Raw genomic sequence first — 27,806 nt, 5'->3', positions numbered from 1 at the left:
GCAAGATGTCTAAAAAAAAAGGGGCATCATAGACATGCAAGAAAAGATAAAAACTAAAAGTAAATTATAAGAATAAGTAGGAAATTGAAGATGACAGGGAAGAAAAATGCAGATGGATACTTCATAATTATAATGTGATGATTTATCATGCAGGAAATAAACCAATTCTAGCCAAAGAAACTAGTGTCTGCCAAGGGCAATAAGTTTCGGAAAAATGTATGCTTGAAAATGAGTTTTAAGCAATAGAGCTTGAACAAAGGCAATAAGAAAGGTAAAAAAATATTAGTTTTCGTGAAAAGTTAAGTTAACAATTAACATCAGGTTGATAAACTAAAAACAATGATTTTGATGCAGCATGACTAAATGTTTATATTCGTTGTTATCCCTATGAGAAGGGGCGGATCCTTGCATTGAACTTTTGGGCTCAACCTAATATATTTTATTTATTATTATTTTTTTTATATTACCGAACCCAGGAGGAAACCAAAATGACTAATTTAATATAGTGGTAATTACATATACTAAGTGTTTTAAAAATCTCAATTCATAATTAAGAATTACAAGTTTTTCTTTCAAAAATAAGATAATAATTAAAATTTTAAATATTAATAATAATATTATAAAATTAAAATAATCCATTCCCACCCACGCACCCCAATTTCTTCCCTAAACTTAAAATTCATTTCACTCCATCTCTCCATATTCTCTCGCCTTACTCTCTCTCTCTCTCTCTTATCCAACGACATCGTCGAAGAGTAGCATGTTGTGGCCACTTGGCTGCCAACAATGCCACAGGCAGAGGTCATGTGGCCATTACCGATCTATATACGGGTCAATGTCGAGCTAATATGTACCATCAGTGCATAGCGACGCCTTCACTGTGTGTAGCACCACTGCTTGTTTGCGTTTGATTGTCGGCATGAAGGTGAGTTGCAGCTGCTCCGCTACTAACAATATTGCGTGCAGAGGCTAAGAAGGATTGGGAATTTTTGGTGGGGATGGTCTTGTCGAGATGGAGAGGATTTTTGGTGGGCTGTGATGGTGAGATGGTGGTTGCAATGGCTATAGTTGTGGATCGGCTACAGCGGTGGTGGTGGTGGTGGTGGCGGCGACTATGATGGTAGGAGTGGGGATGTAGAGATAACAGTGCTGTGTTGGATAGTGGTGATTTTTTTTTTCTATATTTTCGTGTTGGAATTTTGAGGTGATTTTTGCTGGTGGATCTAGTGATGGAGGGGTGGATATTGTGGTGTCACAAACAATGTTGGCATTGGCAGTGGTGGTTACAATCTAGATGGTACAGGTTGCAGTGGATGACGAGAGATTTAGGAAATTTGGGTCTCAATTTGTGGTCGTAGCAGTGACTACAATAATATTTTTTTGTGTTGATGAATCTAGCGTAACGATGTGGTGGTATTTTCTGCGATAGGTTGATTTGTTTGAAGTGGTGGTGTTACTGTCGGAAGGTGATGTTTGTGGTTCTAGCAACGACGCTGGTGGTAGTGATGGTGCCACTGGAGGTAGTGGTGAGATAGTGGTCACAAATTATTTGATTAACTTTGACACCATTAAATTGGTTAATCAGTGACCATTAAACAATATGTGATCAATGAATGACCAAGAAATAAAGTGTGACCTAAAAGTTTGTTAATTTGTGATCGATAATTTGATAATTTGTAACTGTAGAATAAGTTATGACTTTATGATTTGTAATCGATAAATAAATTGTGACATATAAATTTTTGATTTGTGACCAATTGAACAAATTGTGACCTATAAAATTTTTAAATTGTAATTATAAAATAATTTATCACATATAAAAAATTTTATTTGTGAGTGAAAAATAATATACGACTAACTAAATCGTTAATTCATGACCAAATTGTATAGATCTGTGATCCTAATATATTATTAATCAAATATGTAATTAATTAATTAAATTATAAATAAAATTTAATAAATATCTGATTTTAGAAATTTGAAACCTTTATTCTTAGTTTTGAAATAAGTGATACTTCACCTCTTTTGAATTTTTCCCTTTAATATATCTCAATCTCTCACTAGTACCCATTCTTCCATTCATATGCCGATATGTGACGAGAGTGAAACAAATGGATGAAGGCAACACGTGACCATTCATCAGGCTCTCGCTCTCGTCTCTCTAAGCACGGTGATGCCTTTCTTTTGTCGACACCATCAACGACAATGCAGTAGCGATTCCTTTTTGGAAGAAGAAAGCTTGAACCACTTACCACTAAACCTTGAACTAGTGAAGCCATGAAGAAGAAGTCAAATTGATCATTGATCAACGATTCAGTAGTTGACAAAAGAAAGTGAAGCCCAAAAGCCTTTCGTTTCGTTTCTCTTTTCTTTTATTTGTTATTTTGATTTGATTTGAACCGAAAATCAATATATAAGTCATCAATTAATCAATATATATTTTATTAGTGTTTGTGCCCAGAGCTTCCTACTGGGTAATTTTTCACCAAACATCTAGACCCCGAGAAATTAAAGAAAACCCTCAAATTAATTATCACTCCACATAGGGATTGGGTTTCGGTTTCTGAATGTATAATCAAGAAACCACGAGCGTGAAAAAAAAAATGAAAAAGGAATTGGTGAAAACTCTTCTTTATCGCCCAAGTTGATTATTTATTTACAGTTGCAGAGTAACGTAGAGTTTTGGACCTCTGATTTTTAACTGGGTATGGAAGGGGAGAGAAATTTGGATAAGTGTTTCATCGCCATTAACGGGCTAGAACCTTCAAGCAGTGGGAATGTTCAAAGTTACTGGAGAATGGGAAAGAAGAAAAATAAATAAATAAATAAAAATACATGGGTGTAGGGGTCACATGGTGATGGCGGCGCAATCAGGGTTTTGCTGTGCCAATTTTAAACCAAAAGGGAAATGATGTGCAAGTGCTAAACAGTGTAATGCGTGTATATAGAATCAAGTTGTTGATGAGGAGGATAAGAATTAACTCCCGCAAATTGCCAAAAAATAATAACATATGAAAATCTAACTTTTGATTATTCCAGCAGAAAAAACGAGATAGAATATTATTTTATTTAGGGATTCTGATCTTAACATGAAGGCTCTGATACCAATTGTTGAAATTTATTTGTAATCATGCCAAGAATCAAGAATCACCATATAATAAATTAATAGAAACAAATTCATACTTGCGGAAGTCATTGTTGATATGAATAGTAGTTGTAATAGCAGTCAAAATCTTCCTCTCCTTACTCCTCACAAAATATCAGTTATTAATGGGACAAGCCAATAAAACATATGAAGAGGAGAGGGGGACCTAGCCTTTATATATAGGAAATAATTTGAGCTGTTCTATTACGACTAGAATTTTAATTAGGGTTTATTTGCGGCCCACATATTTTAAATTACCACATCAAATTAATTACATCCCGTAAAGTGTAAAAGGCCCAATTGATCACTTAATAAATTTGACCCAAATACAATTATCATTATGAGCCATATATCTAACCCGTAAAATTTTACAATCGAATGTGAAGCCCACATATGGAATTATTAATTATTCCAACATTAAAATCATGTATTAATATTGTGATTCTTATGAAATTTATTTGCAGGCAGAACTAAGAAGCTGTTGGTGGATGGTGATGCTGGACCAAATGCCTCGTTAGAAGAGATAAAAGAGGCTGCCTTCTGTATTGATCAAAGCAGTGTGGCTAGCCCAAATAGATGTACTGCTTTATTTTATCAAACATGTTGGAACGCTATTTCTAACGTTTTAATGCTTGCTGTTTTGGAATTCTTTTTTTTTTTTTTTAGGGAGAAGGGCTTGATCGAGGAATTACTGCAACATTAACAGGAATGATTCCAAAGATAGAAAATGCTCGGAGCTGAGGTGAATTCAGACCTGCTAGCATTTGTTATCTATTTAATAAACTTGCTACAAAGATCCCAAATAATAGGTATGGAATTTTACTACCGAGAATGATCTTATCAAGTATGAGTGGATTTGTGAAGGGTAGATTGATTAGTGATAATTCATTTATGATGTCTTGGGGAAATTTAGGTTCGACGATAAGTGGATTAGCAAGATTCGAAACTGTGTTGCTTATTGCTGGTTTTCAGTTAGGGTGCATTTGATTGTAAGCATGAAATTTGTATAGAAAGAAAATAAATTCGAATCAATTCAATTGCCTAAAATTTATTTGTATTAAAATTGTCTATAAAATGTGTTTGATTAATTAAATTGTCAACATAGAAAATATTATACTTGTTCGTTTTTTGTTGGTAGGTAGATGAGAGAGTGGATTTCCTAGAAAATAAAATCTTACTCCCTCATGAAGAAAATATTTTCTTTGATTTTGAGGAAAATATGGTCAAAAATGAGAATATTCTCCATGGAAAAAAATGTCAATCAAACAGTACAAAAGTAGGAATTTAGGTGGAAAAAATATATTTTCAATGAAAAATATTGGCAATCAAACACAACCTTATTGTTAATGGGCAGGAAAAAAGGCCTTTTCAACTCTAGCATTATTTGTCGTTACGGCTGAGAAAGATCCTCACAAATTTCTCTGTTAATGGGCCAGAAAAAAGGCCTTTTCAACTCTAGCATTATTTGTCGTTACGGCTGAAAAAGGTCATCACAAATTTCTCTGTTTAGTTGTGAGAAAGTGTAATTTTCAAGTTATGTCATTTTTAGTATTGCTGTAATATTGTTTTATATTCTTATCATTATGAAATCTATGACAAAAAACTCAAAGTTCAACTTCGATTAAATTGTGCCCATACTGAACGAATTTCCTAACTCTACCCCTGCCTATGGAAACTAGTATAAACATTGGGTCAATTATTTGATTGGTTATTGAACTATATCAAACATTACTACTTAATAATTGAAATTAAATTCTATCTTTGTGGTTATTAAACTAGCACCATGTTACTTATTCATTACTCAAATTAACGCTACTTATTGAACAAAACGAATCTTTCCACGTGTCAAACCGATTTCTTATATGAACCGCATCAAGCATCCATCCAAATCCAGGTAAGCAAAGTGTGTTTGCAAAATGCATTTTGGGCCATGATTTTCAACGTTTTATTGCTTCAAGAAGGCCCTATTATTCCCTCAATAAGATGTTGAAAATTGCGGCCTAAATGGTATTTTGCAAACACACTTTGCTTACGTTGATTTGGGAGGATGTCGGATATGGTCCATGTAAAAAAATCTGTTTAACATATGGGAAAATTCATTAGGTTCAGCAAATGGTGTTGACTTGGGTGATGGATGGATAACATAATGCATAGCTCAGTGGTCATTGAAATACAATTTTAAGCTCAATTATTAAATAGTGGCATTTGGTATGATTCAATGACCATTCAAATTATTAACAGTATAAAGAAGATAAGAATATAATAAACCGGATCCATTAGCATACCAGTAAGCTTTCGAGAAAGAGAGTATTCTATAACAACGTAGTAAAAGCTGAGAAATTAACGTACCTCTTCTGTTCCATCCAATTTCATCCCCTGCTCACAGCACCAACTTGAACCTCTCTGACAGGAAATCATCCCTAAAAAAGGGATAAATGTAGGTTCAATGAAAACTGTACGATCCAGAGAGAAGATTTATTACTTGACCAATTTACATTAATCTACAAATTTTTCTTGCATCCATGAAAACTTTCCAATTAACGCAGAAAATTTGTAGCCGTAAAAACCAAATAAAACAAATCTGCGACCTGAAACCAAATAATAATATGCCATTGACTCCATGAGTATAGTATAAGTCAACACCAGACAAGGCAGAGTTATACACATAATAAATTGACTAGACAATGTCAAGTCATTATCCCCTTATATGGAGTCGTTGTACCTATTCTTCTGGGTTTTCTTTTCCTTCAATTTCTCTTGTTTCTTGACCCCATCAACTTTCTCCAGGACAAGGCCACCAGGGGAAACAAGGGTTTCAACACAAACCTCAGGATATATCACAAAGGGCAAACCACTAACAGTGACATTGGTGATAGTTTTTCTTCTCAAATCATACCAAACAAGCCTTTTCTCATCACAATTTAGAAGAACATTTTCGCCATTCTTTGAATAAACCAAAGGCTTCAAGTAAGTCAATGGCTTCAACATCTCATCTGGATCTGTCGTTTCATAACCAATTGATATCAATTTAGTCCAAGATTCCTCTACTCCATATTCCTTCATTACCCATATATTAGCCCGATACTTATTAGCACAAACTAAACAGAGACACCCTTCTAGCACAACCAACTTCATGTTCACACCCTTGATCCTAATCTCCGGTGGCAGCATGACCTCATAATGGTTCTCATTCTCAACACCAAAAGCCATAATTCTAATTGTTTTGTCCGAATATAGATGGAAAAAATCCTCCACTAGTGTATGCAATGCCCCGTTGACATGCACCCCCCAATTCCCTTTCAAATAGGGCAGTGGATAAGGAAAACCCTCGGCACTGTTCCAGGAATTCAATTTCAGGCTATAAATCTGAGTCTCAGAGTATTCCCACATATGGCTCTCTTCGTTCCTAAATTCAACTACCCGGACAACTTTATAATCATCATTTCTTGAACTGTAACCAAGCCCATAAATAACCTTAGAAAAACATAATGGAGTTGGATGCTCGACCAGGGCCTCAGGTAAAATCTTGTATTTTCTTGAAAAGGGATTCCACAAAACAGGTGGCTCACTCATTGCAAGAATTAACCCATTACACGAATTGGATATACTGTCAGAACTCCTATAATAGAATGGGGGTTTCAAGATGTGGGCTCTGTCGAGTGAATCCAAATCTACGGAATAAAGCCCCAGGCCTCCAAGAATGAGACTGTGATTGGAATTCGTTGATATGGATTGATGCAAGTGCATTTTGACAAAATCTTGGCTGTCTATTATAGAACGCCACGATGTTGAGACACACCTGAATCGCAATAGAGATTTAACTGGTAAGCGTGAAAGGATGTCCGTTATAATTTCTGGAGGGAACATTTTCTTTCTCTGCAGGGTTGTTTAAGCTTAGATCTAGCAAGGAAGTGATTGAAAACACGAAGAATGATATATGAAGCCGATTATTCAGCAGTTGGATTGTTAAAGCTCAAAGCTGTTAGGTTTTGAATTGCAGATTGTAAATTGAATGAAACAGTGAAATTTGTGAAGGATAAGACTGTCGGCAGCAGGTGATGCCACGTGACAACAAGGGTCAGCTCTTAACCAGGAGTGTAAGGTACTGTTTTAGTGCTGTAGGGAAAGTCGAGAGAATGCCCGCCTTCAGACAAGAAAATTATGAAAAAGACGCAGGGAAAAAGTATGATCAATGATGGAGAAATCACGGTAATCTATAAATGATCTTTTGCTTTTTTATAGATTTGATGATTGAAGTTATTTTCATTTTTTCAATACAGCAAAAGAAAAGATATATGATGGGGTCAACTAGGATTATTTTAATTAAAAAGAAGAGAGATGGGAAAAAAGTATAGACATCACTTTTTTTTTTTTTTTTTTTTTAATCAAAGTATCCCAACTTACACTAGATTAAATCCTGGACCCCCAAGACCCTTGTCTCTAGAACCTTGGAGGAGGTAAATCGCGAGTTATGCCTCAACTGGATCACAGATTCCCCCCACCGCCTGTACACTTCTGCGCACAAGAGGTTCTCCTCCAAAGTGATTGCTCCATACTCTATGATCCACTGACGCCGAACCACATGGCATCCTATCCAAGGCTCCCATACCAACAGAAGTCAACCAGCATACCGAAACAATAGTCATGACGTGGCCCAAATGCTGACGTTGAAGTGAATAGTTCGAGGTGGTCTTTCTTGTCGAGGCCCTTTACTCCAAGGCCCATCACATCGAGGCCCAGATGCCCTAGGCAGCACTTCTTCCCAAACATCCGATCTTACACAAGGATCCTTCCTGATCGATTGATGGGACACCCATCATAGAGTGCAAGCGTCTTGTCTTGTCGCCGCTGATTAATGAATGTGTAGCAGGCTAGGAAGTCAAGTGTGATATTTATAATTTGACATATAAACTTATGAGATGATGTCACATATACTCCCAACCGAGGCCACGATATAACTTGTAATACTATAAATACTCCCCCCATGCACCTCTCACAAGAATAATGCAAGATTCAATACAAGAACGAAGATCACATATTCTTTACGCTCTTAACACACTTTATTCAACAACCTGTTTAATGTCTTGCAATATAATACTATACGAATTCATATTCGCATTCTACAAATATCGATTGGTAATTATTGTACAATCGTCATGCAAACATCTCGTCGGATTCCGAACGTTCTTGTCCCGCGCTGTTGAATTGCTCCAATGCCCTTGATCTGTCCATTTGAAACCGTCCATGTGTCTTAGCGTGTTGGACTAGACTTACATGTGCGCGGATAGGTCCGATATCTGTTGGCAATATTTTTGGGGTCAACAGAAGTGTTTATCAAAGGAATAATATCATTCGTTATTGAAGATCAATACTTATTTAGGTGGTAAGGAGCCCAAGATACGTCAAGAAATGTATCAAAACTTCACTCAATCTTAGGCTCTGTATGACAAGGCCCCTTTCTCCATGAAAAATGGAAATTTCCACCAAAAATGCATGTTTGACAGGAATATTTTTCTAGACAATTCATTTTCCCACTTTCAAGCCACCTCAACCATTTTCCACCAAATTAATAGGTGAGAATTCATTTCCTTCTTTTGCTTTATTCCATTTTCTATTTTGGGATATTGCACAATGTAATTTAAGCAACGATCATTTTCAAGAGGCTCTTCAAACTTGAAATGCTTTTCTATTTTAAAGAATAAACTCTTAAAATCATGCCCATAGAGACTTTTTAAATTAATATTTTAATTTAGAGAGTAAGTTTGACTCTCTAAATTTAAAGAACCAAACTTACTCTCTAATTAAATGCATTTAAATTGTTTTAATTTTCAATGTAAAAAAATAATAAAATAATTTTTAAAAAAACTAGTTAAAATAAAAGATGAAGAAAAATAATAAAGATTTTTTTAGAGTAATAAAATTAAGTATTAAATATAAAGAGTTTATTAAAGTACATCTAAATTTTAACTATCTAAATTTATAGATGCTCTCCAAATAATAAAATATACTCAAAAATAGATAACATTTTGGAGATGCTCTAAGCCCTATTTTGACCCTTAAAGTAATCTTAGACTCATTTTCAACCACACATATTATGAAACTTAAAATTTTTATCAACTTTTTATCATACATTCATTAACCTTATTAAAATCGGCTAAAAGCATATCCAAAGATGATATAAAAATAGAGATCTAGATTCCAAAGTGGTAAAAATACCCTTGCAATGAAGAGATACAAAGTAAATGCATATTGCATTTTTCATCAAAAAATATTAAAAATTGAATTTAAATATTCCATTAAAGCAAAACTTGAACTTAAAATCCATGGAATGTAAATGATGATGCAGAAATTATATCGAAAATACCAATTTAAATCCAAATTTATGCTCCAACAATCTAATTTCAATCCAGGGTCAAGTTTTGATGTTTTATGAAAAAAATGCATATTATAATCGTCAAAATATTTCGATTGTTAAGACTTTTTAAGAAGCATGCACTCGAACTCGATAGTTCAGAAGTTTAGGACATATTTATATCTTGTTTAATTGTGTCATATACTCGCCACAAGGAAAGCTAGAAGTATTTTTTACTTCCTATGATTAAAAAAAAAAAAAACAATAATAATAACCAAATTCTACCTCACCTTGAAATAGAACTCGGCAAAAAAAAGAAAAAAAAAAGGTCCCATACTTGAAACATGACGGTCTGCCGTCAATTATTTGTTGGCAAAAAATAGCACAACGCCCTAGCCAACCCAGCAGAATATATGAGTAGAACGCAAAACACACAGCTGTGTAACATTCACATAAGATGGAGAAACAGTTCACTAATTGAAACTTTCTCAAACTCTTTCTACGCAAAATCCCAGTGCAACAATATACATGAGCAGCTCTCAATATACTACGGTAATTTTCTTTCTTTCCTCGGTGTTGTTCTGTCTTCAATCCTCGTAAACTGATCTCCTTTCTTCTTCTGCCAATTATGATTCTTCCCTTCTCTTCTTCTTCTTCTTCTTCCTTTTTCCAAGGAAGAGTAAAAGCTAGCAATTAGCATCAAGTTGATTAACCGAAAATAAGATTATAATGACACGACGAAACTAGTATAAACAACATAACAGATAAAATAAACAGAATTCATCAGCATAACAAAGAAAATCGAGAGAGTATATTTTAAGAGTCAAGTAAAAGTTGTACGAAGAGATGAGGGACTGACCTGCCTCTTTTTTCTTCCAATGAACCTCAACTACAGTAATGACTTGACCGTCAAAGTGGATACTATCTAATTTGAATGTGACAACTTTATCATGTGGGAAACAAATAAGATAAATAAGAGAACAATTATGGCAAGAGAAACTAGCCCCTGTTGGAGTATTACAGATTCTAATTCTGCACTACCTAGAACAATGAAATCGCATTAAAAAAAAACGCACACAAGATTTATAGAGGTTCACCACAATGTGAGACTATGTCCTCTTCCCCTACCGCAGTAATTCACTATGATGAAAAGAAGGTTTTTCAAGAGAAATTGCTCAAAACCTCTCTCTCTCTCTCTCGTTCTCGTTACTAATGATGATACAGAACTCTTACGACGGCTCCCTATTATACAATCAGGCACAACAACTTAACAGCTCTTGCCAACTTGGTCGTGAAAATTATTCTCTTATTTCTCCAATCAAATAATCACATATACTTCCATTTTGTCCATGTAAAAATGTTGGCTCCACAGCTAAAATCAAACTTTCAATTTGTTTTGGACACTCACTATAAACCATCTCTTTAGAATTACCAAAATATGTTTGTTTACTTTTCCTTCTAGCTCAGTATGTCCATAAGTGGAGACTGATTCTGTAAGATGGCATTTATTCATCAGAGGATCTACCATGTACATTTTCTACTGCTTCCCTGCTAAATCCACACACAAAGCTCGCATGTAGTTTTTAAACCCTTTTTTTTTTTCAACTTCTCATTTCCCCGTTAAATTGGTAAAAAATCTAAATAAATTAGATGAACTGAATAGAAGGGTGAAGATAGTATCATATGGATCTATTGAAAATAATTTTTCAGAACTAACAAACAACCCAAATTGAACCCAGGTCATATCGCTTACTTTGATACCAGTTAACCATTCACTCAGCCAACAGGACTTCTTCAAAACCAAATTTCAAAACAAAGAAGAAAAAATCATTTGCATTAACATGGCCTCAAAACTTAATATTTACACCTATGATGCATTCACCTAGTTAAGTCAAAGCAGCATGGAAATTCATATTTTATGAGACATATGTCTTCTCATTGATGCTATGCAGAGCAATCAACATTCATAATTCATGCGACAAAAACATGATTTTTTAGCTGCTTAGTTAATAACAGTTGATCAGTGATGGAGGAGAAAAGATAGAACTTTTCTTCATACAACTTCACACTTCGCTTAGGACCTTTGTTTGTCCTTTCTTGTAAGCAGATAAATTGCTTTATAGAACTTTTCTTCATACAACTTCACACTTCGCTTACGACCTTTGTTTGTCCTTTCTTGTAAGCAGCTAACTTACTTTATAGAACTTTTCTTCATACAACTTCACACTTCACTTTAGGACCTTTGTTTGTCCTTTTCTTGTAAGCAGATAAACTGCTTTATTCCACAATCAGTAAAACAAGTAACAAAGAGAAGCTCCCATGAACATTTGAAGATGCAATTAGCATCTAGTTGATAAAATGAAAGTAATGCTGATGATGACATGACGTTACCATGCCTATAAGAACTGGTACAAACTACGTAAAAAAATAGAATAAATAGATTTCATTAGGAAAGCCAAGAAACTATCGAGAAAGCATATTTAGTGCTTGTTTGGTAGGGATTTTGATAATTGATTTTTTGACCTTTAGGGATAAACTGGGTCCTACCTATGAGAGAATAATTCAAAAATGACTGTTAGAATAATAAAATAACGGTCAAAAATTTGATTTTAATTGACTTTTAAGCTGTACCAAACAAACTCTTAAAATCAACATAACCGTCATAAAAGAGCTTAGCGATTGACCCACCTCTTTTCCTCATTGAAATTTGTCCCTTATCTACAGCACCAACTTGAACCCCTCTGACAGGAAATCATCTCTGGTAAACAAGGAAAAGAATTACAAATTAGGTTCAATAAAACCGTATCGATGCAGATAGAAGATTTTTTGCTCGTCCAGTTTGCATTAATCAACAATTTTTACATATGGAATTTATGGGTAAGCGCAGAAAATCAGTAATCTTTACATCAAAGGGCCTTCCAATACTAAGAAACCAACAGCATATAAACAAATAAAACCAATCTGCAGCGTGAAATAAAAAATAATATGACATTGACTCCATAATATTGTCCAAGTTAACACCATAGAAGACAGAGACATATTAATAAATTGACTAGATGATGTCAAGTCTTCAAGTCTTATATGGAGCTACTTCACATATTCTTACCCTTTTTTCCCCTCCCCTTTCTCGTCTATGTTTCTTGACCCCGTCCGTCTTTCCGTGGGACCAGACCACGAGGGCAGACATGGCTTTCATACAAACCTCAAAATAAAACACAAAGCCAACCCACTTAAGAGAGATATTCTAGATAGTTTTTCAACTCAAACCATACCAAACTAGGCCTTCGTTAACAGCATCAGATAAGCTAAAGCTTCAAATTATTTTCCGGTAGTTGGGGACCAGCTAACTGATATCAATTTAGTCCAAGATTCCTCCACTTCCAGATTCCTTCATCAGCCGTATATAGAAACATGAATTACATTTCAGGCTCAGTAAAATCCGTATAGATGCAGACAGAATATGTTTTACTTGTTCAAATTATATTAATCAACAAATTTTACATATTCCAATGCAATTAAATGTGGTCACCGAAAATCTGTAATTTTTACATGAAGGAGATTCCCAACATTAAGCAACTAAAGAGATAAACTACAAATAAAATCAATCTACAGCTTGAAACTAAAAGACTAATATGTCATTGACTCCATAAACCTAGTACAAGTCAACACTAGATAAGATTAGACAAAAAAAAAAAACATTTAAATAAATTGACTTGTGTCAAGTCAATACTAAATATATAGAGTTAATAATTTACCGATTCTTCTTAGTTTTCTTTTCCTTCGCTTTGTCTTTTCCATTTCTCTTGACCCCATCAACTTCCCTCGGGGCTGGGCCACAAGGAGAAATAAGGCTTTCTACACAAACCTCGGGAAAAAACACAAAAGGTAACCCACTAACAGAGACATTCTTGATAGTTTTTGTTCTCAAATTATACCAAACAAGCCTTTTGTCATCATAAGTCACGAGAACATTTTCGCCGTTCTTCGAATAAGCCAATGGCTTCAAATAAGCAAAAGGCTGCAAAATGTCATCAGGGTCAATTGTTGAAGAATTAATTGATATCAATTTAATCCAAGATTCCTCAACTCCATATTCCTTCATCACCCATACATTAGCACGAGACTTGCTAGTGCAAACTAGACAAAGACACCCTCCTAGCACATCCAACTTCATTTTAACATTCTTGATTCCAAAATTCGGTGGCAGCATCACCTCATAATGTTTCTCGCTCTCAACACTAAAAGCCATGATTCTAATTGATTTTTCCGAATAAACGTGGAAATAATCCTCCACAAGTGTATGCAACGCTCCATTGACATGTACTCCCCAGTTTCCCTTCAAAAAGGGTAGCGGATAAGGAAAACCCTCGATCCTGTTCCAAGAATTCGATTTCATGCTATAAATCTCAACCTCAGAGCATTCCCACATATGACTAGTTTTGTTCCTAAATTCAACAACCCGAACAACTTTATAATCATCCTTTCTCGAATCATAAGCGAGCGCATAAATAACCTTCGAAAAACACAACAGAGGAGTTGGATACTCGATCGGGTTGTCAGGTAAAATCCGGAACTTTGTGGAAAAAGGGTTCCACAAAACAGGAGGATCACTCATCACGAGAATTAACCCATTGCAAGAGTTGGATATGCCATCAACACTCTTGTAATAAAACGGGGGCTTCACGACATGGGCTTTGTCAAGTGAATCCAAATCTACGGAATAGAGCCCCAGGCCTTCAAGAATTAGCCTCTGATTTGAGTTTGTTGTCGTAGATCGACGCAAGTGCATTTTGACGAAATCTGGGCTGTCTATAATCGAATACCATAATCTAGATACACACTTGAATCGCAAAAGGGATTTCACTGGTAAGCGCGAGATAATATCTGTAACGATTTCTGAAGGTATCATCATTTTTCTTCCTGGATTGTTAGGGATTTTAGGGATTTGAGCTGCAGATTGTCAACGAAATCAAACAGAGAAAATGGAGAAGGATTTGTGGATGATGACATCGACGATGAGTCACGACTCACTCCTGACCCGGGATAGGGATGGGACAATTTCTTCAATATAAGATCTCACACCTGGCTCCGGCCGGCTAGGGTTTGCGACAATTTTTTCCAATATAAAATTAGAAAATGGTTGGCGGTTTAGAGGTTCATCGAGTGTCCGCAGGCGGTAGTGGCACGTAGCATCTGTGGTTGAGTAAAGAAAATGGTTTGTTGAAAACTCGGTGCCTCACATTAATTGAATACCTATCTACCACGCAATGTAATATTAATTGAAAGTTATTTATAAAAAAATTAACTTATTTTTCCCTTCAATGATTTTTTTATTACTTTGATGTCAAACATATTTTTAGAGGGCTTTTATTTCTATTTTTGTAAGAATAAGAATAAAAAATATAATCATTATGGATTTCACACAAGAGATAGAAATTCAAATTTAGTGGCTTGATGTGATAAATAATGATCATATTTTTCATTTTAATGGAAAAAAATGAGAACCAAACATGGACTTAATCTCCATTTTGTGTGGCTTAAAAAGTTGCTAACAATATAAATTAATAATTAATAATTAATTTTAATTATATATTCCATAAAATATTTATTAACTTTCAATTATATATTTTAATAACTTTTATCAAAATTTATTAAAATTATACTTTTTCTTTATGCCAACATGGAAATATATTCGCTCAATCTCAATAAAATAGTCAAAGTTTTCTTCTTTATTACCCAAATTCCTACGACAAAAGTGATAAGTACTGAATCTTGATTTTTGAATGACGAGAAGTGAATTAATAAAAAAATTAAAGTTCGACGTGGAGGGATTGATTCTTTTCTTTCTGCAGGGAATTTCTGCAAAAACCATGGACAAAAAGTACGACCAAAAATAATTATTTGAGGTTTCTTTCAATGTTTTTCCGACATCGCTTTTGCTTTATTTCATTTTGAGTAATTGGCAGTATACCTTCATGACATTTGTCGATTTTATGGAATACTTATTGATGTTATCAAAAATCGTACCTGTATATTTCTCGAGCTCGATGATTTGAATTGAGCATGATCGAAATCTTCCGATATCTGAAACAAAGGCAACGAGACATGTTCTCGTCACCCCTCCGATGCTTAAGTCAGAAAGGAAATTATAAGCGTGAGACTATAAATTGGAGAACAATGAAAAATGTACCTAAATAATGGCCCGAGATTCTACTTTTATAGGCGTAGGTAGTGCACTCCTAGTAGGATTGTGCTGGTTGGATGTTTCTATTCAATGGAATCCTATTTATAAGGAATGTCCTACTCGTAATGGAATTGTCTGACAAGTAGTATAAGAGTTGATATAGAGTTCTTAGGTGTTCGTTTGTTAGGCACCTAGGTCTAGAAGGTCTGTTAGTGGAGTATGTCCCGAGGATTATTCTCGAGGACTTAGAGGTTGATGTTAACATTCGTATGAGTTTCATGGAGGACCAAAATACCTCGAGGTCTCGGAAGATCCCGAGGACATATGGCAAAAAAGTGAGTTGGAGCACATATGGAGTCCTCGAGGAATACTAATATTGGCATCATCACTGGCCCCCGTGCACTCCTCCTAGAGATCGAGCTCTTAGGATGTGGTACACATGAGTTATGTCACTTCAGGAAGCTTCGTCGAGAAGTGATAGCTGACGATAGAGGTCAGTATTGATATGACCGTTGCAGAGAATGGGTTTGAATTTGTGACACGTGTCTTCGTGAACGGTCGTAGATAGCGACATTTGGCCTCCCATCGTTTTCACCTATAAATACTGCTGTTCTTACATTCATTTTTCACTTTTACCCACTGTAAATCTGAGTTCTGCGAGGTCGTGCTCGAGAGAAATACTTTGGGAACTTCTCAAGTCGTCGAAAACTCCAGGTAAGGCTCGAGACTCTAAGTTATTCCATAAGCTAGGTCTTTAGTTTGTTAAATGATGTCGAGTAGTGAGGGTCGAGATTCATCCAGTAGTTCGAGTAGTAGCGAGGACGTAGGAACGTCAATAATACCGACGGCTATTCCCCTAGAGGCTACTCCCGAGGCCCAGGTTAATATGATCTTTGAGTATCCCGACGAACCCTGTAGGCTAAAAGAGCACTCAGCTATAGCTGCAGCTAGGGAATATGGTATTATGCCTATTTGCGATGTTAGATTTCCTGGCCCCAAGGATAGGATTGTTCGAGCTCGACGAAGGGAGTTTGTTATTTTTAGGGAGACCCTTAAGGCTGGCTTTAGGTGGCCCCTTCACCCCTTTTTCATTGCTCTATTAGTCGAGCACTCCATGTGCCGGGGGCAGTTAGCGCCCAATGCCTAGAGAATGCTCGTATATTTTTTCATAGCATGTAGATACTTAGGTATCAAGCCCAACATTGGCCTCTGTAAATTAGCGTTCGAGCTTAAGAAGCATCCTCGATACACTTGTTTTGGCTATCTCTTGACGATAGGGGGTTTTAAGGTCCCGAGGATGGCGAGCTCTCTAAAGGGGTGGAGGGAGGGGTGGTTTTATGTAATAGCCCAAGAACTTGACCTTCCTTTCTGGCTTGATTGGAGAATCCCCAACGCCGAGAAGTTCTGTGAGGGCAAGGTGTATCCAGATGTGTTGGAAGAGCATAGGAGGATGCTAGTGGGGCTCAGCCCCCTTTTCTTGACGATGAAGGAGATTGGGGAAGAGGTTATAGACCTGACAAATATTAGAGGCGTCGAGGGTAGGGATGTTCCTATATTTTTTTGCAAAATAGCTTGACCTTGTGCTCATTCTAAAGTGTTGTAAATCTTGCAGGCATATCGTTTGATCCTCGAGCCCTTTGAAACTTTGTCTGCACGAGGACTGATGCCCATCCACAGGGGCAGCCCCCGAAGAAGAAAGGCAAGAAGAGGCCTCGAGAAACCCTTGAGGGTGTGAGGGGGCCTGGTGAAACATCTCGAGCACAACCTCAAGTCTCGACCCCTTTGTAGCTGAGCCTCAGATCTCCTACTCCTCAGGTCATTACTCCTCGGCCTCCTTCCGAAGTGGTCGACCTTGAGGATGACCCGGTTCTTACCGGAGACTTTGAGAGTTGCCACCTCGCTCCTGATCTTGTGATCAAATACAAGGAGGAGGTGAAGCTCGAGGATAGGATGAAGGTCCTCGAGAGTCTTACTGTGAAGGTAATTCTCGAGCATTTGACTTCAGCCTTTAGTTTTGTCATCGAGATTAATACTTAGACATTTTCTCTTTTTTTTTTTTCAAATGTTGAGTGTAGCTCGAGGGCTTTCTCTTCAAGGGCTCGAGGAGGCCAAGAGGGTAGCTGGGGTGGAGACGTCCATGGCCTCCAAGGACAGGAGGATTCTAGACCTCGAGGCTCAGGTCGAGGTTTTATTAAAGGAGCGTGATAACGCGAGAAGGGAGGCTGCTAAGGCCAAGGATGACCTTAATGTGGCAAAGGATGAGGTTGAGGGTGTGAGGCTTGAGCTTGTCCAGAAGACAAAGGGTTTTGAGCGCAAGCTCGCGGATGTCAAGGAGAAGGCTTGGGAGGAGTTTAAAACCTCCGAGGTTTGTGACAAGATAAAAGAGGAGTACGCGTCGGGGGCGTACGTCCATGCTCTGAAAGAGGCCCGGGCCTTTCTCCGTCTGAAGTCACCTGACGTCACTCCGAATGACCTGAAGACAGTGCCTTCCATTGTTGATACTTTGGAGCTCTCAGGTTCCGAAGATGGAGGAGGATCAGGTGGAGACGACGAGGAGGGTCTTGAGGACGACGTTGAGATTGACATCAACAATCTCGACTCTCCTCTTGGCCATATTGGATGACTTCCCCCCACCCAGATCTTCTGTAATTTTTGAACAAGTTTTTTGATCGATGATTGTGTTAATTTATTGCCTTATAGTCACGAATCTTCAAATTAGTCATCCCAACCCCTGGGACTTCAAACATCTCGAGCAAACAAACTGAAAAGTAACTACTCATGCGATATTAACTTTAAAGAATATACTCGAGGACTCCACAACTCGAGCATATTAACTTAAGGAGATACTCGAGGACTCCATAACTCGAGCACATTAACTTAAAGAGAAGTAATGTACTCATGCGACGTTAAAGAATATACTCGAGGACTCCATAATTCGAGCACATTAACTTTAAAGAAGATACCCGAGGATTTCACACCTCAAGCACATTAACTTAAAAAGTAGCATTGTACTCATGTGACATCCTCGAGGGATTGATATATCCTCGAGGACTTTACACCTCGAGCACATTAACTTAAAAAGTAGTAATGTACTCATGTGACATCTTCGAGGGATTGATATATTCTCGAGGACTCCACACCTCGAGCACATTAACTTAAAAAGTAGTAATGTACTCATGTGACATTATCAAGAGATTAATATATTCTCAAGGATTTCACACCTCGAGCACATTAACTTAAAGAGAAGTAATGTACTCATGTGACATCCTCGAGGGATTTGCCTAAAAAGATGGAGGACTTTTATACGTCATTGGGCATTACGATAACGGTTTATGCTTGAGTATGTTGTATGGTCAAGGCTTTTTTGAGTGCTTGTACGGGACAAGACTTTTAGTGCTTGCACGGCGCAAGACTTTTGATGCTTGCGTGGAGTAAGCAGTGCTTGCTCGGGGCTAGGCTTTTGATAGTGAGATCAGATTTCAATGAATAGCTGAATTCTTATTGTATTTTGAAAACAGACTTAGCTCGCAGGCCTGACAACTGAAAACGTGAACCTTGGCACACAGGCCTGACAAACAAAAATAAGACTTGACACGCAGGCCCGAGAATTGAAAACGTGAACCTTAGCATACAGGCCTGACTATTGGAAATTGATTACTTGTAATATATTTTTAAATTTTCGGCGTTCCATGGTATTGGAGGTGATCTTCCTGATGTATCCCTTAAACTGTACGCACCTCCTCGAACCTGTCGTATAACTTCGAAGGGCCCTTCCCAAATTGGTCCTAGCTTGCCCGGAGCATGACATGCTGCTTCTGCCCTTCTTAAGACAAGGTCTCCAGCCCTAAATCTTTGTGTCCTCACTTTTTTATTAAAATACTTTGCTGTTCTATCTTGGTAAGAGGCCATTCTTAAAGCTGCCAAATTGCGAACCTCTTCCAAGAGGTCGAGGTGTTCAGTGGTGCGCCCTACATCTTTGGGCTCAAGTCTTCTTTGGCTGGGCAACCTGACTTCAATAGGGATGGTGGCTTCAATACCGAAAGCTAACATGAAGGGGGTTTCCCCTGTAGCGGTTTTGTGGGACGTTCTATATGTCTAAAGTATGGAGGGTAACTCGTCAGACCAAGAACCTCTTGCCTCTCCGATCCTTGTACGGAGGTCTTGTAATATAATCCGATTGGTTACTTCAGCTAGACCATTACTTTGAGGATGGGAAACCGATGTCAGACGGTGATCGATGCCTAGGTTGGAACAGAAGTTTTTAAATTGTGCATTGTCAAATTGCCTGTCATTATCAGTTATGAGGACTTTCGGTATCCCGAACCTGCATATGATGGATCTCCAAATGAAACCTCTCAACTTAGGCTTTGAAATTGTTGCTAAAGCCTCGACCTCAACCTATTTGGTGAAGTACTCTATAGCCACAGCCACAAACTTCAATTGCCCCCTAGTTATCGAAAAGGGACCAAGGATGTCAATTCCCCATTGCTCAAATGGGGTTGTGCAACTAATGCTAGTGAGGTCTTCTACGGGAGGGTGGATGACATTGCCAAATCTTTGGCACTTGTCACACTTCTTGACATATTCCTGGGCGTCTTTCTTCATGGTTGGCCAATAATATCCATACCTTATGAGCTTGAAGGTTAATGCCCGAGCTCCTTGATGGTTCCCACATACACCTTCATGAACTTCTTCTAGGGCCTGGGATGATTCAGAAGGCCTAAGGCATCTGAGGTATGGAAGTATGAGTCTCTTGCGAAATAAAACACCTTCAATCATGCAATACCTCAGAGCTTTTGACCGGATGCTTCTCGCTGCTCGAGGATCCTCTGGAAGACTGCCATGTTTTATGAAGTCCACTATTAGGTTCATCCATGATGGCTCATTATCAATATCCATGACGTCTATGGTCTGATTGATGCTTGGCTCGGTTACAATTCTGACGTGGACTGTCCTGTCAAGCCCATCTATTTCCATGAACATCAATCTTGACAAGGCATCAGCCCTACAATTCTCAGCCCGAGAAATTTTTACAATTTCACAACTCTTGAACTTTCTCTGGAGATCATGCACTTTCAAACAGTATAAGCTCATCTTCTCATCCTTCCTATCGAACGTCCCTTCGATTTGTTCAACCACCAACTGGAAATCACTGTAAATTTTGATATTTTCAAGCTCGAGATTTATGGCAAGTTCCATGGCTATGATGACGGCCTTATACTCTGCTTCGTTATTGGTCGCCTCAAATTCGAACCTTAGTGTGCACTGAATGTTTATGAGCATGTCCGGGCTTATGATTATGACCCCTGTGTCCGAGCCCGAGGAGTTCGATGCTCCATCTACAAAAATTTCCCACACAGTTATGGTCGAGCTCGAGCTACTATCTGGCCCCCGAAGCCTTGGGGTGAGTTTTGCAATGAAGTCAATTAAGGCCTGAGCTTTGATAGATGGACGGGGCTTGAACTCTATGTCAAATTCTTCGAGTTCAATTGCCCACCTCAGTAATCTTCCTGAGACGTCTGGTTTCTGAAGAATGTATTTTAGAGGCTGATTGGTGAGTACTACAATAGGATGTGATTGAAAATATTGTCGAAATTTTTGTGCTGCCACTATCAGTGCCAGGGCAAGCTATTCTGCCAAAGTATATCTTGTTTCTGCATCAAGTAGAACTTTACTTACGTAATAAATGGGTTGTTGGGCCCTGTTAGCCTCTTTCACCAAGACACCGCTCACTGCATTTTGAGATACGGCTAAGTATAAATACAAAGTATCCCCGGGCTCGGGTTTGGTGAGGATAGGAGGAAATTCCAATGTCTGCTTGAGCTCCTGAAAAGCTTTCTCGCACTTCTCATTCCATTCAAAGGAATGATTCCCCCTGAGGGCTTTGAAGAAGGGGAAGCACTTGTCTGCTGCTCGGGACATGAACCTATTTAAGGCAGCTACCCCGCCTGTCAACTTTTGAACCTCTTTTTTGGTCCTTGGTGATTCCATTGCTGCCAGAGCCTGAATCTTGTCGGGGTTGGCCTCAATCCCCCGGTGAGTGATCATAAAACCCAGAAACTTTCCTGAAGCTACGCCGAATACACACTTCTCCGGGTTGAGCTTCATCTTATATTTTCGTAGGGTGACAAACACCTCCTCTAGGTCGGATATGTGTTCCTCCACCTTCTTACTCTTTACAACCATATCGTCCACATAGGCCTCGATGTTCTTCCCTATCAGATCGGTGAAGACTTTGTTGATGAGCCTCTAATATGTCGTCCCAACATTTTTCAATCCAAATAGCATCACCCTATAACAATATATGGCTGAATCAGTCATGAATGAGGTCTTCTCTTGGTCTTCTTTGGCCATGAGGATTTGATGATACACTGAGAATGCATCTAAGAAGCTATACAGTTTATGTCCGGATGTGCTATCCATAAGATTATCAATCCTTGGTAGCAGGTAGCTGTCTTTTAGGCACGCCTTATTAAGATCTGTGAAGTCAATGCAGACCTTCCATTTACCGCTAGCCTTTTTTACTAGAACAACATTAGCGAGCCAATCGGGGTATTGGACTTCCCTTATGAACCCCGCTCCCAACAATTTGGCGACTTCTTCTTGAATGACAAAACATCTTTCCGGCGCAAACTGCCTCATCCTCTGTTTAACAAGTCTGGCCCTGGGGCTGATATTGAGTTTATGGACAGCTACTTCTGGGTCTATCCCTGGTATATCTTCCACCTTCCATGCAAAAACATCAATGTTGCGGGACAGACAATTGATGACTTCCTCCCGGAGGTTGGCCTTGAGATCCCGACCAATAATGATGGCTTTTCCATGCTCGAGCTCGACCACTTCCAATTCCTCAATGGGGGCCAACCTACCCCTTGGCTCGAGCTCAAGCTCGAGGTCTGCGAGTTGCATGACATCAGCACTCATGCCTCAGATACTTGTAACATAGCACTGTCTAGCCGTCGTTTGGTCTCCTCGAACTACTCCAATGCCATGACCAGTGAGGAACTTCATGGCGAGGTGGAAAGTTGACACAATAGCCTGGATCTTGTTCAGTAGGGGTCTCCCAAAATGATGTTGTAGGCCACTGGGATATTAACCACTTGGAATGGTGTGATCTCCATCACTTGTGTACTACCAGCTCCTAATGTAAGCAGGAGCTCGATGATGCCTTCAGGGATAATGATTCCACCACCAAATCCTTGTAGGGGAGTTTTTACTGCTTTGAGATGCTTGGGAGAGATTCCCATTTTGGCGAAAGCCTCCTACGAAAGTATGTTCGCGGCACTCCTATTATCAACCAGAATCCTCCTTACTTCGAAGTTAGCCACAACCGCAGAAACGACCAAGGCATCGTCATGAGGATATGATATTCCTTCCAAATCTCTTACACCAAAAGTGATGTCCTTAACTTCATCACTGGATTCTCTTGGGGTATAAGCATGTTAGCGTGCATACTGCTTTTGCCCACTACTTGTGTCTCCGCCGGATGCTATGCCCCCAACAATAAAGCATGACAATCCTCTTTTGATTAGGGCTTCAATTTCTCGCTGTAAAGTGTGACAATCCTCTGTAGTATGCCCATGATCCCGGTGAAATTCGCAATACTTGCTCCTATCTCTTGTGTCAGGGGACGACTTCATCCTTGAAGGCCACTTTAATTCTTTCGTATCCTTAACCTCCATCAAAATGTTTGTCTTAGAGGTGTTCAACCGAGTGAGAGGTGCTGATGGTGCCTCGCTCTTGCACTTATCCCGAAGAATCTCATGCCGGGGGATGGGATCATGTTGCCTCTTGTTCTCGGTCTTTTCATAGGAAGGACGAGGTCTCCTTGGATTTAGTGTTTCCTCCATATTAATGTATTTTTCAGCTCGGGTGAGGAGCTCGGTCACTGTCTGCGACGGGGTCTTTGATAAAGACATCTTGAAGGCTTCACATCTTACGACGTAAGTGAGGACGGAGACAGCTGCTGTGATGTGGAGGTCGGGTATTTGAAGCCTTTCATTGTTAAACCTTGTCATAAATCCTTGTAGGGTTTCAGTTGGTCCCTGGCGAAGTTGCATGAGAGAGGTCGCAGTCTTCCTGATTCGCTTGCTACTTGCAAAGAAGGCTGAGAACTTATCAGCCAAATCTGAGAATGAGGCTATGGAGTTGGGCTCCAATGTCGAGAACCAATTCCTAGCAGCATTAGTCAGCATTTTTGGAAAGGCTTTGCACATAACCTGATCCGACACAACTTGCAAGTTCATGACATCAGTGTATATATTGAGATGGTTGATGGGGTCGATCGTCCCATCATACTCTTTAATGCGAGGATATTTGAATTTGTCGGGCAAGGGATATGTCAATATCTTTGGCGTGAGTGGAGTGTTAGGGGTGAAACCTGCTGGCCCCCGAGCATTACGTTGCAGGCCAGCAGTAATTCCTTCTTGAATGATCCGGGCAATTTCACTGGAATCCATGGCGACCGATCTCGAGCCCGAGGCCATATTGTGAATACCCGAGGTCCCTACTCCACCATTTGTGGGGTTTGGTGGTCGTGCTTGAGCATCGGCCATAAAATCGCCATGCTCCGCCTGCGCTGGCGACGGATGTGAATTTCTTTGACTTAACAGTTGCGTGAGCGTGGCCACCTGCTGACGGAGCTCTTCAAAGGCTTCGGTTGTAATGACCATTGGCAGAGGTGCGGGCACTCCCGAGGATTCTTCATGAAGAGCCGGTTGATCTTCGGCAGGATGAGGGATGGGAGCAGATGAGCTTGCGGGAGGAAGACCTGATCATGTGTTAACCATGGCTTTTGGTAGCGTTTCCCACAGACGACGCCAATGATGCTACCAAAAATTGTACCTGTATATTTCTCGAGCTCGATAATTCGAATTGAGCACGATTGAAATCTTTCGGTACCTGAAACAAAGGCAACGAGGTGTGTTCTCGTCGCTCCTCCGATGCTTAAGTCGAAAAGGAAATTATAAGCGTGAGGCTATAAACTGGAGAACAATGAAAAAAGTACTTGAATAATGGCCCAAAGTTCTACTTTTATAGGGGTAGGTAGTGCACTTCTAGTAGGATTGTGCTGGTTGGATGTTTCTATCCAAGGGAATCCTATTTATAAGGAATATCCTACTCGTAATGGAATTGTCTGACAAGTGGTATAAGAGTTGATATAGAGTTCTTGGGTGTTTAGGTGTTCGTCTGTTAAGCACCTAGGTCTAGAATGTCTGTTAGGGGAGTATGTCCCGAGGATTATTCTCGAGGACTTAGGGGTTGATGTAGGGGTGGCAGTGGGCCGAGCCGAGCTCGTGGCTCGTTTTTCACGAGCCGAGCTCGGGCTCGGCTCGTTGCTTGTGGGCGAGCTCGGCTCGGCCCACAAGCTCGTGTACTCACGAGCTACGAGCTCGTGGGCCGGGTCGAGCCGAGCCCACGAGCGGCTCGTGAGCTCGTGAATTTTTTATTTTATTTTTTATTTTTTTTCAAATTTTTCAAATTTTATTGATAAAATTTTAATTTTTTCCACTTTTTTGGACGAGCCGGCTCGTGAGCTCGGCCCACGAGCCGCTCGTCGAGCTCGACTAGCCGAGCGGGCTCGGCTCGTTGGAAGCGACCCCCCGCTAGGCTCGAGCTCGGACTCGTTATTTGACGGGCCCGGGCCCGAGCAGCCCACGAGCCGAGCTTTGACGAGACGAGCCGAGCCGACGAGCTGCGAGCCAGTTCGGCCCAATTGACATCCCTAGGTTGATGTTAACATTCGTATGGGTTTCCTCGAGGACCAAAATACCTCGAGGTCTCAGAAGATCTCGAGGACATATGGCAAAAAAGTGAGTTGGAACACACATGGAGTCCTCGGGATAGAGTCCTCGGGGTATACCAATATTGACATCATCACCTATATTCTTTCATTTTGATGCAAAACTACTTCGATAGTCCAAATGTTACAAATATTCCCAATCATCCAATTTCTTTAGCTTAGAATTTAAATACAGTGAATAAATGAATTAGAATACAAAAGGTAACTACATTTGGCAACACGTCATGATCCAACATCTCGCGATACAATTGAAGCACTTTCTCAACACTAGCCTTCTTAACGTGCTTGTCTATCAAAGTATTGTAAGTGTACACATTAGGGGTGATTGCACAAATGGAAACTGCCATGTCATCGTTTCCCACTACACAAATGGAAATAAAAATTGTCAACAATCGCCCCCCGAGGAGTAAACCAATGGTGCAAAGGGCAGGAGTGAAGTAGTATCAGCATTGTTGATAGTCGCAGTGTGAGGGTTCGATTCCTGATATATGAAATTTGACTTTTTGTAGGCATCAGTGTACGGACAAACTCTTGTTCCCTAACCTGTTAGGGCACATCCCTCGATTTATCTCCTTTACAATGCTCCAGGAGCGGGGCGATGGGGACCTCAAAATTGGGGTTTAACCTTTTTTTTTTTTTTAAATTGTCAACAATCAACTTATTTCACAAACACATATCACACATTAACTTTTGTGTCTAAAAATCGAACTAGAGATGGTGAAAATTAAGCTTACTGTTGCAAAATGCTCAGTAGAATGACATGATGATAGTCCTCTAGTAAACAAAACCGAAATATTGTGGGTGATTTTGGAGTACGACTTCTATCATGTGTTCATTTTCTTTTTAAATGATTGTTGGTTTATCTCTTTGGATTCTCTCAAACAAACACTACGATATTGCCCTTTCAGAATATTTTTAATTTTGGCCCCATGTATTGTGCTTAATGCTTAAGCTAATGAAATTAGACAGTATGGAGGTATTTCACAACGTTTGGACCATTCAAGAAAGTTTTGTGTCAAAATGAAAACGATATGAAGTATTTCAAAAAACAGGCAAAGGTCAGGATGGTATTGTGCTAATTACCCTATCATTTTTTACTTGTAAATTAAAAGTCAGTGAAGATTGAAGACTCTTATATTCTACCAAATCATTACATATTCTAATCTCTTCTAATCTAACTAACATAAAAGAAGGCAAGGAGTTGGCATTGCTTATTACCGTGCCGTCATTATTAGTTTTATATCTGTCGTGTCATGGATGCAAAACGATGTCATTTAGCATAAAAATGGTGTCGTTTCCATTTGTTCTATAAATTGTATTTTCGACACGTTTTCACGTTATTCATTTCTCTCTCCCTTCTCGAATTGCGATTTTTGAAATTTCACTTTTCCATTTGACCTTGCAAATTTACAGTTCATCGACCGATTTGTCTTCGAAGTTTTGGGATTGTTTTGAAAAATTCTCTTATCCATTTGATTTGTTTATTTTGTGAAAATCAAATTTTCGTTGCTTAGGATCCTTTACTCAATAACAAGAATTAAGGACTATGACTTGTCTTGTAACATACGTTAAAATTAAAAAATGCGGGACTAAGAATAATTGGAAACAATATGATACTTGATATCATACGGATATTTTTAAAATTTTATGTACCTTATATTCGGTCTCTTCTTGAAATTTAGAAGAGTTTAAATAGTGGTAAGTAGTGTAGTTTTCTACGTTGCTTCGGGCATATCAATGGAGGAGATTCTCTTGAACAACAATTTAAGGCTACTCAATCAAAGTTGCCCATCACGATCTTTAAAATCCTTATCAAGATTCAAAAATTTAACTCTCGAACCTAACAAGAATGGACATGTGAGTAGTTGTCATGTCTCTAACATACAGTTATTAAACTTTAAATTAAGCTCAATTAATTGCTCAAGATTTATCTTCTATAATAAGATCAATGCCACAAGTACAATCATTTTGACATCATGATTGATAGTTTTCTTACATACAAGATCTGAGACCTATGATTAAAATAATCGCGACCTCATAATTGTGAGAGGGCTGTATGTGCGGTACACACATCATTTTCCCTATAATAATTGATGACGGGGTTGATCATGAAACCAATTCAAGCACGTCACCCTTATTTGTAAAAATCGTACACAGACTTTAACAAGTAAATCAGACCACTCATTCTAATGTTCCACTTTTGTTTCAAATTGCACGAACAATGCATGTGCACCCATTGCTTCTTATGACCTCTGGTACCAATGAGCAGAGTTTGCTTTCTTGTTACCAACTGGAACTCCTTCAAATATTTTGTGACTCACTA

General features: G+C 38.7%; 1 protein-coding gene across 1 annotated transcript in view; it reads right to left on the bottom strand.

The window, feature by feature from the left end:
• Positions 1 to 14,744, bottom strand: part of LOC111398113 — a 16,844-nt gene extending 2,100 nt beyond the window's left edge. Inside the window, exons 1-13 of the mRNA XM_023025069.1 lie at positions 13,253 to 14,744; positions 12,846 to 12,885; positions 12,604 to 12,726; positions 12,403 to 12,458; positions 12,129 to 12,238; positions 11,796 to 11,912; positions 10,519 to 10,538; positions 9,933 to 10,160; positions 9,703 to 9,737; positions 7,812 to 7,938; positions 7,236 to 7,289; positions 5,868 to 7,030; positions 5,495 to 5,565 (exon numbers count right to left, since the gene is read on the bottom strand). Coding sequence (XP_022880837.1) covers positions 5,526 to 5,565; positions 5,868 to 7,030; positions 7,236 to 7,289; positions 7,812 to 7,938; positions 9,703 to 9,737; positions 9,933 to 10,160; positions 10,519 to 10,538; positions 11,796 to 11,912; positions 12,129 to 12,238; positions 12,403 to 12,458; positions 12,604 to 12,726; positions 12,846 to 12,885; positions 13,253 to 14,409 — 3,270 coding nt within the window. The 5' untranslated portion in view covers positions 14,410 to 14,744 and the 3' untranslated portion in view covers positions 5,495 to 5,525. The remainder of the gene's footprint in view (positions 1 to 5,494; positions 5,566 to 5,867; positions 7,031 to 7,235; positions 7,290 to 7,811; positions 7,939 to 9,702; positions 9,738 to 9,932; positions 10,161 to 10,518; positions 10,539 to 11,795; positions 11,913 to 12,128; positions 12,239 to 12,402; positions 12,459 to 12,603; positions 12,727 to 12,845; positions 12,886 to 13,252) is intronic.
• Positions 14,745 to 27,806: the final 13,062 nt, after the last annotated feature.

Source organism: Olea europaea, chromosome 7 (genome assembly GCF_002742605.1).
Source record: "Olea europaea var. sylvestris chromosome 7, O_europaea_v1, whole genome shotgun sequence".
Classification (NCBI taxonomy): domain Eukaryota; kingdom Viridiplantae; phylum Streptophyta; class Magnoliopsida; order Lamiales; family Oleaceae; genus Olea; species Olea europaea.
This window is presented reverse-complemented; position numbering and strand designations above follow the sequence as displayed.